The 15,913-nt window shown below is 42.1% G+C and overlaps 1 protein-coding gene across 1 annotated transcript in view; it reads right to left on the reverse strand.

Annotated features, from left to right (window-relative positions):
- The window catches only part of COX10 (cytochrome c oxidase assembly factor heme A:farnesyltransferase COX10), a gene marked incomplete at both ends in the record, with an annotated part of 104,785 nt that overhangs the window by 31,110 nt on the left and 57,762 nt on the right, over positions 1-15,913 (reverse strand). The window contains one exon of the mRNA XM_082008221.1: positions 759-829. Within this exon, the coding sequence (XP_081864347.1) occupies positions 759-829 (71 nt within the window). The remainder of the gene's footprint in view (positions 1-758; positions 830-15,913) is intronic.

Below are 15,913 nucleotides of genomic sequence, written 5' to 3' on the forward strand. Positions count from 1 at the left end.
ACTTTGCCTTTTTAGCTGGAAAACAGCCTTTGAGAAACTGAACTGATATATAATCCAGGAAACAGAGTGAATGAAGGATGATTTTTTTTTTTTTTAGGGAATCCCTATGCTAATACAGGGCTTTTTTTGGCGGGGGGTGGGGGGATTTACTTATGGATGATGATAAACCAAATGATGACAAATTTTTACTTTGTTTTCATAAGATGCCACCATTGTGATTTTTCACCCCAGCTTTATGCTAAACACGTAGAAAAGGCAAAGACAATGTGGTGCCTTACAAAACCACTAAAAAAAAATGAGTTGCAGATACCTCTGTGCTGAGATTCAAATGCAAGTTTGTGATCTAACAGACGAATGTGACCACTAAAAACAATATACGCTTTTGTGTTTGTTCTTAGATGTGAAATGTTGAAGATTGGTTGTTACAAACTAGTGCAAAAGTTCAGTGGCACATAACCACGAGCTACCACACTGCACTGGTAGTCAGCACACATGCAGAAATACTTGACACAAGTACAAATTCTGTAGTCTTGAGAAATGCAGTGTTTTAGACGACAGCTGATTAACCCAAACTCCTCATGAGAAAGTTATAAACATGAAGAAATATTAAAGAACAGCGAGGTGCATTTGTTTCTTAAGTCTTTTGTCTGAAATTGCTATTTTTCCTCATCTGAAGTGAGAGAGAAAAGCTTGGAGATAGATAAAAGCAATGTGAAGACTCATTTCTCATTAGGCAGAGCAGGTGTGCATAGCCTTACCTGATCTGTCCTCGCACCAGTGGTCTGTTTTTTGTCCTGTTCATATTTGAGTCAAATGGAACCTCAAAGAACTGTAACAAAAAAAAAAAAAAAAAAAGAATCAAAGTGAAAGGATGCCGGAAAGCATGCCATGTGTGGAATGTACTGTCTGCATCTGCAGGTGCTTTAATCACAGAATCACTAAGGTTGGAAAGGACCTTCAGGATGATCAAGTCCAACCATTAATCCAGCACCACCATGCCCCCTAAACCATGTCCCCTAAACGATGTCCCGAAGCGCCACATCCACATGTTTTTTGAACACTTCCAGAGATGGTGCCTCCACCACCTCCCTAGGCAGCCTGTGCCAATGCTTGACCACTCTCTCGGTGAAGAAATTTTTCCTAATATCCAGCCTAAACCTCCCCTGGTGCAACTTGAGGCCATTTCCTCTCGTCCTATCGCTGGTTACTTGGGAGAAAAGACCAACACCCACCTCACCACAACCCCCTTTCAGGTAGTTGTAGAGAGCGATGAGGGCTCCCCTCAGCCTCCTCTTCTCCAGACTGAACACCCCCAGTTCCCTCAGCCGCTCCCCATAAGACTTGTGCTCCAGACCCCTCCCCAGCTCCATTGCCCTTCTGTGGACACGCTCCAGCACCTCAACGTCCTTCTTGTAGTGAGGGGCCCAACACTGAACACAGGATTCGAGGTGCGGCCTCACCAGTGCCGAGTACAGGGGCACAATCCCTGCCCTGCTCCTGCTGGTCACACTAGTGCTGATACAGGCCAGGACACTGTTGGCCTTCTTGGCAACCTGGGCACACTGCTGGCTCATGTTCAGCTGGCTGTCAACCAGCACCCCCAGGTCCCTTTCTGCCGGGCTGCTCTCCAGCCACTCCTGCCCAAGCCTGTAGCGTTGCGTGGGGTTGTTGTGGCTGAAGTGCAGGACCTGGCACTTGGTCTCGTTAAACCTCATACAGTTGATCTCAGCCCATCAATCCAGCCTGTCCAGATCCCTCTGCAGAGCCCTCCTACCCTCCAGCAGATCAACATTCCCACCCAACTTGGTGTCACCTGCAAACTTACTGAGGGAGCACTCGATCCCCTCATCCAGATCATCAATAAAGATATTGAACAAGATCGGCCGCAGAACCGAGCCCTGGGGAACACCGCTTGTGACTGGCCGCCAGCCGGATTTAACACCGTTCACCACAACTCTCTGAGCTTGGCCATCCGGACAGTTCTTTACCCAGCAGAGACTACACCTGTCTAAGCCACGAGCCGCCAGTTTCTCCAGGAGAATGCTGTGGGAGACACTGTCAAAGGCTTTACTAAAGTCCAGGTAGACAACATCCACAGCCTTTCCCTCATCCCCTATGCGGGTCACCTGGTCATAGAAGGAGATCAGGTTGGTCAAGCAGGCCTTTCATGAACCCATGCTGGCTGGGCCTGATCCCTTGGTTGTCCTGCACATGCCCTGTGAGCACTCTCAAGACGAACCGCTCCATGATCTTCCCCAGTACGGAGGTCAGGCTGACAGGCCTAAATCTCTATTTCTGAAGGTTCAGAAATACAACGAAAATGGCAAACTCCTTTTACTGAGCTTTGATAGTCTGCATTAATGCTTTCAGCATCCCTTTAGAAAGAAAATCACCTGGAGGACAAAAATAGTTCATGCAAGTCCCCAAAAGTCAATCATTCGAAGTACAGTTTGATTCCAAGTTCTGTTCCCCACAGGTTTGACACAGCTTTTAGATGTACACAACTATATATACACATACACGCAGCCCTGCCCCCAGTTTTATTTTAACACAAACAGCTCTTGCAAATGTTGTACTTCTGGTGTTTAAAAGACAAACACCAAATTTTTTTCAAGATCATCTAACTTCAGAGAACCTATAACCCACCCCAAAATCAATCAACTCTTGTAAAATGCTACTGAAACTGCACTGAGCGTCTAGTTCTAGCAGGGGGGAATGAACACAGCATATGGTGTTATTTAATGTCACAACCCAATTTGACTTTAAACACCGCCTATGGGAAAATTCAGGCGGCAGTATCTTCACGCTAGGAATTCCTTGCAGGCTTTTGTTTGATCCGTTTTATAAAGAATGTTACTGGAAAAGCTGAATGCACTTTGCCATACAGCAAATTGTAAAGCCATTTAGTTTTACATGTGCAAAATAATAATAAAAATCACAAGTATATATTTATTTATAAAAAGAGTAGTACGTATTTATAGAAGGAATATTTTATACTGACGTTATGTCTGAGGTTTTGGGGTAGGATCCCAATTATGGTGGATATGTAGGAAAAGTACCATAACAAATCATAATTTCAAACAATCAGACCAACAGTAAGCTCAGTATAGTCAAACTGCAGACAGATTTAATATGATTCTATAATAAACGACTACGTGATAAAATCTATGTTATTCCAGCAAGTTGATGTAACCTTTTACACAAAAAAAAGACAAAATTAACAAATATCTTTGTTTTGACTGTGCCACGTTACTGGTCTGGCTACTTAATGGGGCTGCATTCCCAGGGGAATGCCAGCGGAGAGGGACATCGGGAGCAGCAGGGACCCCATCAGAGCCCCACATCAGGGGAAAGACGCTTCATTTACAGGCACACAGAGATTACAGGAACCATCTTCCCCATCCAGAACTTTGAAGTAACGACTATATAACAATTTGGGAACCTTTGCTGTTGCTCCTACACATCGCAAGCATGGCAGGGATCGGATACCCGTGGATCATCCTGCCTAACACAGCCCACGACGTTCTCCATTCATGGTGACATTTTTAACCTCAGGTTGAATCATCTTCCTGATGGATTTAACCATTCCCAGGAGTAAGGTTATAAGAAAGCCCTGCACACGTATGAGCGAGCGCGTGCACGTGCTCAAGCCCACATGCTGAACTTACCCTGCTTAAACGAAACTTGCTAACAGTATGCTCTAATGCCAAGAAATTTGACAACGGGCATCATCTTCACGTTTCGTCAGGCGTGTGAAACTGTCCAAACCCGGGAAAGAATGAGACTCAGGCAGGTGGCAGGGAAGAGAGGGTAGAATGTCAAGGAAGCAACAGCAGAGCAACCAAGGGGGCTCTGGCTGGGGGGCCCCAGACCTGCACTCACCCCCCACCAACCAGCAGCTGTGAAACCCTTCAAAAGCAGCTGCCTCGTCCCCCTCCAGTGGCTGACCAACACAAATTAAAGGAATTACTGTTGTTAACTTGGCCGAAGCCTGTGCTGCATATTAAAGTCCTCAGTTTGTCCACTATGGATCAAAAAACTACCACGGTTCCGCAGGGGAGGAATGTTGCATTTGTCAGTTGGCATTAAAGGCTGCAGATTAAATAATCAAAACTTAAGAAATATAAAAACCTGGTAATTGAAATCATCAACGCAGCTGTTAATTGCTAGTTCACATCCAATTCACTGAAATTTCTCGCCTCCATCTGTGTGGTAGAGCTGGCTGGGGCTACGCAGCCCGGAGATGGTTTGCTTGCGGTATGCGTCCATCCAGAGCACCTGGATGGAGCATCCGACCGCTTCCAATTCCCACCAACGCTCCAAGTCTTCCAATTTTATTATCGATATTCCTGAAGCAAACTCAGGCTGCTCAGCCAAGAGTTACTCACGCGAAAGAGGGAGGAACTCCAGGAAGAAAAAGGATTCGTTTATACTCCCTTCACTTTGCCAGGGCATCCTGGTACAGTACCAGGCAACTCACTCAGTTTCAGACAGACAGTAAATAGGTTGTTGCTTGTCCTGTTTGTTATGCCTGATCTGCAGCGGCAACGGCCATTCCCAGCTACAACCGAAGCCGGTGGAGACCCTGGTTTAGAGGAAAAGCACAGAGGAGTCCGTGGGGCAGCCACAAGCTCCACCGCCCAGAGCCGCGGCGGCTCGCGTCACAGGGACGGTTCGGATCTGCGCGGCTACAGCTCTGCCCCCGAAACGTCGGGCGCTTCACGAAGAACCTCCGTAGGAAACTGCAACGAGCACCGACGGAGAAGGGAAAGCACCCCGTTCGGACCCGAAACCAGTGATTGCTTCTGACAGCTCAGCATTTTGCTAATGGTTTGTTTCACTGTTACATTTCAGAGACAATTATGTTAAATGAAGAAAAAATGTCATTTGACATCAGACTAGTAGAGCAATCCAGGGGAATAATTCTATGTAGCTAAAGTCTTTTCTCCTGAAAATATTTTGGGGTAAGCTCAGTTTTGATTTGGTTTTAAAAGACACAATTTCCCCTTTATTTCTATTTGTAAAGTCTGACTGCCGTGAGCTTACTTTCAGTGTAAACTTCTGCACGTGAGGAGATTTGGCTCATTTGAGAATATTTATGCTTACAGACAAAGGTATTCCGTATGTGATGGATAAAATCAAAATAACACACAGGTTTTAAACTCAGTGTGTCTCAAACATTCAAATGACTGAAATGAAGAACGGTTGGACTCTAAACACCGTTGAAAGAATTCACTTATGCAGTTGAGTTATCAGTATAACCTGACAGTACCATAATCAGTGTATGCAATATTTCAATATACTTAATATTGTAGCTAACCCTTGAATAGAATATAAATTTTGAAGAAGAAACTTCTCTGCTAAGTAGTTAAAACATGTCTGTGTCTGCTGTATAGACACGGCTGCTCCCGAAATTAAGATTACTGCATTACTTAAATCTGAATTTTTTCGCTTTTTTAAATCTGACAATCTGAATAATCTGTTATTGTCAGCTGTACGCACGAAACTACATATCCGATTGAACCACAGTTAAGAAAAATCCTTTTATTTGCAATGCCCCAGATTCTTTCACCGAGCAAGTTGCTATTACATGTCAGCAAGATGCCATTTATCAAACTTTTCCCATTTTGCTCCCAGATGTTCAGCAAAATTCTCTCTCCACTTGAAATTATTTTCCCCTGATATTCTAGAAAAAATGAAAAAAACATGCATCTCAAATATCATTCCATAGGAATGAAGGAGTGAACACAAACATATTATCTCATGCCAGGCCAGCACAGTACAGCCTGTTTTAGCAAACAGTAAATTCAGTAAGATGAATCCTGGATAAATAAATATTTTAGAAGTACTCAAGAGGCTTTTTCCTCAGGAAGTCTGAATGCATTGGTTCAGCTGGACAAGGCAGAATATTATCTGCCCTAGGTATTTGGGAAGCTAGCCATCAAAAGGACAGACAGAGGGTTAAATATACAGCATCTAAAAATCCCTGAGTGACAAAAGTTTGCAACAGCTTTCAAGATCCTAACCTAAATTTTAATCAGTATGCATGATCATTTAAAACATGATGATGGAAAAAAATAAATCAGGCCAGGTAGTACTTTGTGGTTTATTTCTCTGGCAGGCTCATCAGACTCTTTGTGTAGATCTCATCTAGTTAATATACAGTAATTATATCTCAAACATCTAACAATTCTCAGATTAGCTGTCACATTACTGCTTATAGCTATTTACACTCATATTTTGGGGTTGGTTTTTTTTCCTTCAGCTTCTTCATATTGGTTTCTACCTTGTTTCTAAGTGAAACATTAAAGAATGTTTAATTTCTTCAAGCTACCTCCTGGAAACAAGCAGCCCAGCGGTGTGCAGAACGAACACAGAGGGTAGCTAGTCATTCAGATGTCCCGGGGGACACACAGATTAATGATTTTATTTGGACTAAGCCAAGATCCCCAAAGCATCACCTTGCAGATGCACATGGCATTACGCTATGCTGGCACTCCGAGGACTAGACGGTACGGAAGGAGCGAGAGGGAGGCCTACAAAGGCACGGGACGCCCTCTCGCTCTTCCCATATCATCCGTCACATGCTGACACCGTCCAGTAAGTTCTCAGAGACAGGGACCTGACTGTTTGCAGTTACTTAAGCCAGCGGAGCAAGTGGAAAGCCCTGAGCACGTGCTGCCTTTGCCTTGCACGGTCATTCCTGCGGGAGGGATTCTAACTCAGCATTACGACAGTTCAGTACCTTTACTCCTGTTCACACGAAAACACAAATAGAGAGCATTAAGACGAACAACATGTCATGCAGTTTATCAAACGCATCACCCACACTTAGGCTAGCACACAGCGCTCATATACTGCTTTGGATTTAAGAGCGTAGCAAGCACCAGCCTGGTCCCCGTCCAGGGCCAGCTCTAATCTGTGACACATGGTGGAAACAGCAGCGGCTGAAAGAGGCAACTGGTCTTCCATGTATTGACATAACATTTTACTCTAATGCTAAACACATATTTACATCAGAACCGATAATCCCATCGGTCTAAAGATGAAGCCGACAGTTTAATTCAAGGCAACTCAGAGGTCTTCCTGTTGCAAAACAAATCCGAGCAGGCTTCCATCTGCTCTTTGGCAGCAGAATTGCCCTCTGGATGTATGTAATTCTCTCTGAAGACTTGCTGAAGGTGAATCTACAGCATTAATGCATGAATGAGAAGATGAGGCTATCGCCAACAGGCAGTCACCTCTTCCTGCACTGAAGTGCTGCTCATCTCCGAAGTCCTCTGTGGCTTGCCACCGCACTGGGGAGATGGAGACGAGCTACAGGGATGGGTGCGAGTGGTGCCCAAAGCCTCTCCTCAGTTAAAATCTCTTGCTACAGACCCAAGCAAACATTTTTAATACAATGCAAATAATGCCTAGTACAACTGGACTCCCCTAGCATTTCACTGAACGTCTACAGCTGGGGTGAAACTGGGCTGTATAGGGCAAGTCTTGCAAATATTGGTCTTCTTGAATTAGACGCTTCTGGGGTTCTCCGATTTCCCCTGTGCTACAGTAAGATCTGATCCTCTTTGGTTTTCTTTAGTATTGCCAAAGAGCAAGCAGTTAACCAGAAACATCATTGAAACACATGCTGGAAACCGAAAAGGCGCACGAGCCAGGGAGGAGCGGGTGGACCAAAGCCAGGTGGCGAGCACGGGGGCAGAATGGAGTCGGATACCTGGGCAATAACCTGATGTTTCCTGGGAAGGCGACATCCAGAAAGCCATTCCTCACAGCTGTCCATGCAGCCTCTAAATTCATCAGGTTTTAGCACTAGCCTTTCATGCAAAGTATCCTGATTTTCTCATGAGCTCAAAGGAAAGTTGCTATAATCACCAGACCACGAAGAGTCGAGTTCCTTCCTTAGTAAGTGCTCTTCCCTTCCATATTACCTAATTATTTCTACTCATGTTTTCAGTGATTTATCTTACATTGTGATAAAGTAATATATAATTACATAAAAGGAGAGGAAAAACATAACACATAATTTATGGTAAATAAGATCAAAGTCAAGATTATTATTATAGGTTTTCTTCTGGTTTCCTTTCAATCACTTTTAGATGAAAACAACAAAGAATAATTAAAGTATATTACAAAGGTCTTTTTATTCAATTGTACACAGATGTGACTAAAAAAAAAGCAAAGGGAAGGATTTTCAAAAGCACTCACGTACTGATCTAACACTATTCTCACTGAAGTCAACGGCAGTTTGACTTCAATGAGAGCAGAGACAGACCAACACTGAGTGATTCTGAAAATCCCACCCTAATTGTACAAACAAGGGAAGGCTTTAGAGATTGCTGGCTTGGAGATTGTATATTTGAGAATCATAAAGGGCATACAGCACCTGTTTGTCTTCAAGATATGAAAATAAAGCAAGGCAAATATTTTAAGGATTAGAAATGGCTTTTTTTCTTTTTTTTTTTTAAAGGCAGTATCTGAAAACCCTCTGGCTCTGCAGTTCCCAGTCTAGCTATAGATCCGCTTTAATATTTTCCATTTCAAAGAGGATTCTAATTAAAAATGAGATTGATGCAAGCCCGAACAATGTTACTTACAGATGGAGGAGGGCAGCTAAGCCCCAAACTGTTGTGTCCCAGCGAACCCAAGAGAGGTCTGCTAGGTAGAGCATCTGCCATAGTTTGTTCTTTTTTTTAAAAAGCTTCCACTAAAGACACATTCTTCTTATTAGCCAATGTTTAGAAGCCCATTGTTGTGTACAGGGAAGAGAACAGGAGGTAACTGCAAAGAAAACTTTGACACCCGTCATTTCAGAAACATACTTTCAGGGTGGAGAATGCAAAGACTCAGAGACCTCAATTAGCACCGATTTGTCCCCTCAGACTAATGACAAGGCTCCGCTTTCAGGTGCTCAAGAGATGACACGTTGCTATTTCCTTGACCACTTACAAGCGTGTGACTTTTCTAAGGATCCTCAGAGACATCCACACCCCCAAAATGGAGATTTATTTCTTTTTAAGGTGTTTCAGCACACTTAGCTGGCAGCAGCACCCAGAGCCCCTGGCACACTGCTCTCTATTTGTTTTCAGCTCATCCAAATCCTTTGTGGGTTTAACCACAAAACGAGCGGTCATTAAACTCCTGCCGCTTAGCGACCTCTTCATCAACACTTTGGCCAAACAACAACCTCTGGTGCTTTCAGAAGTACCATTACAAGGAGCTTGAAAAGCTCATGACCGTGTTAACACTCCGGACTGTCAAAGCAACATGGACTCTGGTATTTACCAGAGTGCCTCATTACTGCTGCTCCGTCCGTGGGTCCCGTCACAACGACGAGGGGTTGGGATGGAAGCGAGGATGATGGAAACATGATGCCCATAACTGCCGAAGCCCAGCTGGATGAACCGCTGCCACTGCAGCTGTGGATGCACTTGTGGCACTCACCTGGGTAAAAGCAGCGAGGCTGGAGGATCCTGGGTATGCACGCGTGTGTCTGAGCATGCTGCAGTAAGCAAGGAATTAATGAAGTAGGAAAAAGATAATTAAGGACTACATGTGGTCTTCAGTTCTACGAGTAATTTTGAATGAAATAATAGTACAAACCAAATTATGTTGTTATCTACTTTACCTTTGCATACAACATTTTTTTGGTCTTCATCTTTGAATCAAATTTGTTATCAGCAATGCATGATAAAAAAGCTAGATTAGATTTCATTTAATTTTTTTCAATGCACCTGATGTCCAAGATTTGAAATAGGAGAAAAGACATGAATCTCCTATTTTCATAAACAGGAAACAGGTTGACCACCGATGAGCCTAGACTTTCCCACTTAAATCATATTTTGCTAAGAAGATATTGTAACAAAAATGAAATAATAATAAAAATAAAACCAGGACTTTATAAACTGTTTAATCTTGAAAACTGATGACATTGTGAGCCACCTAAATAGCGTATTCCCAGGACCTCATGGAGGTCAGCCACAGCTTCAGGGGAAATGCAAGCTGAATACCGCAGACAGGCTTTCACCTTATGTGATCCACCTGAAAGAAATTGATTTCACAGGAAGAAATACTGGTTTCTGGCCAGCTGCCAAAGACTTCTAATAATATTAAATATTTACCACCAACAAGTCCTTTTTATTTAGCACACAATTAATGCATCCACAAACAAAGCGCCTTCCTCCAGCCCCGCTTCCAGGAGGGCACTTGCCCATCAACATGTTTGGACTCCTTGAAGCACACAGGGAGCAGTTTCCAAAGCACAGGACATACTGCACTGAATGCCTGAATGCCTTCCCACCCTTTCTTTTGGGCATGGGCTTTGTCACCATTTGGCTCTTCCTTTTCATCTTAAAATGAAAATTGCTAAAAAACCTGTTTCAGGTCTGAGCCTCCAGTGAGATAAACACCTTATGTCCTTCCCTTGTGCTAACCCAAACCCAACCAACCACATCCACAGAATGACCTCATCTGGCCACAAAAAAAAAAAAAAAAAAATCGCTAATTTTCCTCTGGATCTTTTCATTTTTTGATCTGTGTCACTGGATCAGGTCACTCGGACATGAAAACAGGAGAGGGAAAGGATGAAGCTGTGACTCAGCTCCCACCACTGAGCTGGTGCATCACGTCCCCCAAGACAGAAGCAGCAACACAACAGTGCACCTCCCGTTTAGAGGTTGAACTGTTCTCTCTATCCAGGCTCAAGGAGGTAAGGCAATGAAGCAACATTCAACTCTACGCATTGTGTTGCCCTGGTGTAACAAGGGAAAACTTAACCTACCCACGCACGCTTCAACAGTGGATCATCCAAATCTGTCACCTACCCGTGCAGGATGTTTGCAAGTTTTTAACAATGAATTATAAGTAGAAAGTACATACTTTTTGTTTTTCAGGAACTATTTTATTTCTATATATTTTAGGAACAATTATTAGAGTTGAAGAAAAATACCACCTTTATGTCTACCAAAATACACTCTGAATCACTCTGCAAAGCCATTTTCTTGAAGAGATTCCTTTGGGTTAAATCATATTTGTCACGATGCCAGCATGCCATGAGCGCAACGTATAATTTAAAAAACAAACAAAACTTCAAATAACAATCTCTTCGCTGAAGATAGGAATTGCACAAGGTCAGTATCTGGTTTAAGTTACTGTATGTCCTAAAATACACAAGGCCAGGTCCTCTGCACACAGTGCAGCTGCTTTGAGCAATACTGTAGATAAAATCCGATACTGAAGATGGCTTAGACAAATTCCTGTGGTGGAATAAAGTTGTTACTCAGGAACTCTTGGGGAAGCATTTCTGCTGCCCCATGCAAGTGCTTCAGTCAGGCAGGAGATCCAGAGACGCGTCTCCTCCAGATGACAAGGGACAGCAAACAGAGGCAGGAGCTGGTCTAACTGAGACGTGAAGCCTTTATTCCTCTCTAGGAGCTACCGAGGGGTCCTGAGCTCCCAGCTTTAGGCAGGGCAGTTGTGAAAGGGCAGGTAACTAGACAGCCCTCCAGACTACCAGTATCAGCTGCTTTTCAGTCCCCTGTGACTACTAGAGAGCGCCATAAAATACAGCAGCCTCGCCGCTGCTCTGTTCCTGCCCAGGAGATTAGAGCAAGGAAGTGGAAAGGTGAGATTTAAATCACTTCCACACGATTCCTTGCTCCAACCCATGCATCCAGGATCCAGGTCATCTTAATCAGCTTTTTATAATTTGTCACTCAAATGATAAGAATACTAATCCATCGCAATGTGCTTCCTGTCAGGCACCCAAATATTAATCCATAAACTGTTCTCTTGTATCACACGTAGATGTGTTCGCTTTAACTGCTTGTAGCTGACACATCCTGTTAGCAATGCTTTTTTTCTTATAGGACAGACAAAAGTAGCACTGTACATAAAGCAGCAAGCTTGCCTGCTTTTGGCTATGGAAAGGTTATTTCTGTAGTTGCATACACATAAATTACTTATTCAAAACTTCCTTTAGTATTGGTAATAAAATAACTTTTATACCTGATTGGCACCTTTGAAAAATAATTTGTTTTGGTCCATCTGTATTTGGCAAAAGGCAAATCTACAGCTCCTTCTGGCCAAAATATTTTAAAAACACAAAGACACTACCCCTTCCAAACACAATGAATGAAATCTGGGAACAGTGTCATATAGCCAAGAAAAAAGCCTAACTGTGAACAAAGGTGTAAAGTGGCGTCAGTGTTTACTGACATGCCCCAGAAACACAGGACTGTAACATTGCCCACTGCCACAGAACTGATCTGCTGGGCTCACCCGCAGCTCAAACCTCTTCGCATTAATAAAATCATTCCTCAACAGTTATTCCTTTAAAGTATTTAAAAAGTTGATATCGGGAAGAGTTTCAAGTCACATTTTTACATATGGCACATTTAGGGAGCCTACTCCTATAGGAGAGAGTTCACCAGTGTCCCCTTTACAATAAAATTTAAAAACAACTTCTTCCTGATGTCTGAGAAGAGAGCAAGGAATCTCTGCGGGGGATTTCATGATTTACACTTCACTGGCAAGAGAACAGCCTCGTTGCTTCACTCCACCATGTGCTCTCAGTGCCAAAAGGAGTCTAGTTTCTAATATTCTGAGGAGCTTTAGATGTCAAGAGATAGTATCAAAGGCACCTTGGTGAGTGCAATATTGTAACTTCATTTGTATGACAATGGTTTTGTGGGGGTTTTTTTAATACCTTGGCAATAAAGAAAATTAAGAGAAATCACTCTCTTCTCTCCCATCTGTACATAACTGAACAGAAAGCTATTAATATACTAATAACACTTCCATTTTCTTCTTAATTTCACAGACCACAAAGGAAAGCCACATCTCTGCTGAGGAATGCGATAGTTACAAAAGTCTACAGCTAAAGACGAAGCTGCAGTTCTGTGAACAGTGGGGTTCAACCAAGAGTCCTCAGACTGCACAGAAAAGGCTTATTAAAGATGATCAAGAAAAGCAAGTTGTATATGTGTCAGGCCACATATGTGATCGTTTCAAGACATTCTCTCCTCCTAAAGCTGTCGCAGCTCTGCTGATCAAAAGACACGGAAGAGATGCTCACAAAACTTTATGAAGTTTCCGGTCAAGCCTAAGGATTTTACCAGTGGTGAGTGAGTTTTGGGAAGGTCTCTCTCTTCACAAAAACACGTCTTTATGCAGAATGTATAGATCTGCCAAATAAAGTAATGAGGTACAATATAATAACAGATATCCAAGGTATATTTAATCATTTAGCACCAGCTTTGCAGGTAAAATCCAGTAACCATCAACTTTTTTCTTTTTTAAAAGCATAATGCACAAATGGGACCATTAACTGAGGACAGCCATCATTATACTCTTCTGCTGCGGGCTGGGTGACAAACCTATACACTGAGAAGTCAAGTCACAAAGACATCTCAAGCCAATAATTAGGTCTCACCTTTCCTTCCCTTTCGTTAAGAATGAAAGTGAAGCAAGAGTCTCACGATGACCCATTAGAAAGCACAAATACCCAAACCTGTTGCAGGGGCATCACATCATCCATCTTTCTAAAGCTGTCAAGAAATGTTTGTCATTCCAATACTGCCTGCATCTCCCAAATGCTAAGATAACACGCCCATCAATCTCAGCTAGAGTTAAAAGAGGAGTTGAAAAATAAATAGTTCTGAGTCATGTTACTAAGAGGGATTCCACACACTATTAATTTTAGCTTGGAAACCAATTAAGACACCAAATGAGCATTACCTCTCCCCCCTTTTAAGGTATAATGACCTATCCGCTTGCTTAAATTTATTTATTTTGTGACAGTGATCCTTTCAAATGCTTTAGAAATTTAAACAACAGTAGTTTTAGTCCTGGCTTCTGGCAACAAGAAAATTTTTGCCAAAAGGAAGTCAAAGATATGGACAAGACAGCATGATTCTCTCTATTTTAGAAGGCCATTCTTAAATTAAAAGAACAATAATAGGAAAGATGATGACATATAAGCAAAACTTGTCCTAAGCACTGCATGAGCATCAATAGGCTGGAATAAATTGGTGCTTTCAACTCAAAACCTGGGGCAGCCTTCGTTCACTTCAACCCAACTGCAGCTTCTTGCCCACGAATGCCACCAGCTCCGGCAGCACTTTGAGTGATGCCAGCATGCAAAGCTGCACAATCCTTCTACAAAAAAGTTATTAAAGCACAAGCTCACTTGCCCACCCGAAGGGCTCAACGCTCCTGCCCGACTCTTGGAGCTCGTGCAATGGATATTACTTCCACAGTGAACTTGCAGGAGCTTTTTAATATTGACATGGAAATGCCACTCTTGTCAGATTTGTCTTCCAGGTGCCTCAAATGTCACCTTTGTTTGCTAAGTGCTAGTCCAATATGAAGTTTTCTGAGTATCTATGGGGAAAAAAAAAAAATAATAACCCTGCACCTCAGTGCCCTAATTTCCCCTGGGTGCCAGTATCCATCTGAGAGCTTTTGGGGAGACTATTTCAAACTCCTTTCTGTCTGTGCCAGCAGAGGGATCTAGAAACTTTAACTAAATAGGCCTGACTAAAGCTGGAGAGTTGGGAATAGTGCTTTATTGTACCACAAGGAAAAAAGAAAAAATCATCTGGATTCGACAGGAGAGTTGACAGAGGGACTTCGTACAAAGGGTTAAAGTCAGACTCTGTGTCATGGGAGTTTTTGGCATTGTCTTCATTTTCCACAGAACTAAACCCAGGGAGATGAAAAGTCTTCCTGTGATAACAGAAGTGCATTACACTATCTAGTATTGGATCAAAAACTGAACATCTTTATTTAGGAAAGTAGGAATTTATCATGAGAAGACAGAGGACTGGAAGTCCAGTGTCAAGGTCCCACCAATTAGAGCAGGCTAGCATTGCTGGCAAGTACAAGATAAAACAAAGAATTTAATTTGCTTGTCCTAGAGCCCAGATATGATTCCACCTTGCCCCAGCTTATGTATGGAAAAGCATTAAAAAAAATAATAAAAAAAAAAAAGCTACCCTCTCAAGAAAGGATTGTAAAATCAAATCAGTCACTCTCATGAGAAATCTTGAAATAATAATAATTAAAAAAATCATTATGAACTGCAACTAAAATGAACGTTGTAATATTTCTATGACAAAAAAAAAAATCTGCTGAAACATCTACATTTGGGCCAGATTTCAAATTCTTTAGTGAGGAAAGTGTGTGTATATACCTGAGAAACATTAACTATGCAATTCCAAAAACAAACTTGCAACAAAAAGTTCTTATTCCAAAACAAATGTACCCATAAAAGACATTCCTGAGGAAAAAATTTCTGCTTTAAAATTCATATCCTACTAAAATTCATCTGAATTTCCCTAGGTAGGCAAGTCCTTAAACGTATACCTCCATTTAATTACGCTGCAGTTCCTGTGTAGACAAGTCCCAAGATGCTCTTACACGATAATCATTAAATATGAAGTGGTGAAATGAATTGCAACATTTAGTAATGCTTCTTATGAACTAAGATTTATAGGGGAAGCATGAAATAAAACCAAAAAAGCACATGGTTACCGTGTCTGCATGTTGTACTGAAAAAAGAAAAGAAAAAGAGACAGATATGAAAATAGCCATTGAAAATTATGAATAGCTGAGCACGGGCATCTTACCAAAACTGCTGCAGAAGGTAGTGCTCAGCCCACCTACTTATTTAATCCACATAATACGAGTATTAAAATGAGAAAGAAATCTAATTACATTTTACAAGTCATTTAAACACTGAACACATCGTGAAAATAATTGGCAGAACTGGGCGATTTAGTAAATACAATCTTCTGCTTAGCTTTATATTTTAGCACTTGTTTAAACTGAGTGGTGAAAAGTTCAGGTATAACTCCCAGTTTCACTACTACATAAGAAACAGAAAAAAAGAAATCCTGTTTAGTAGAAC

Source organism: Phaethon aethereus (genome assembly GCF_964289735.1).
Source record: "Phaethon aethereus genome assembly, chromosome: 18".
Classification (NCBI taxonomy): domain Eukaryota; kingdom Metazoa; phylum Chordata; class Aves; order Phaethontiformes; family Phaethontidae; genus Phaethon; species Phaethon aethereus.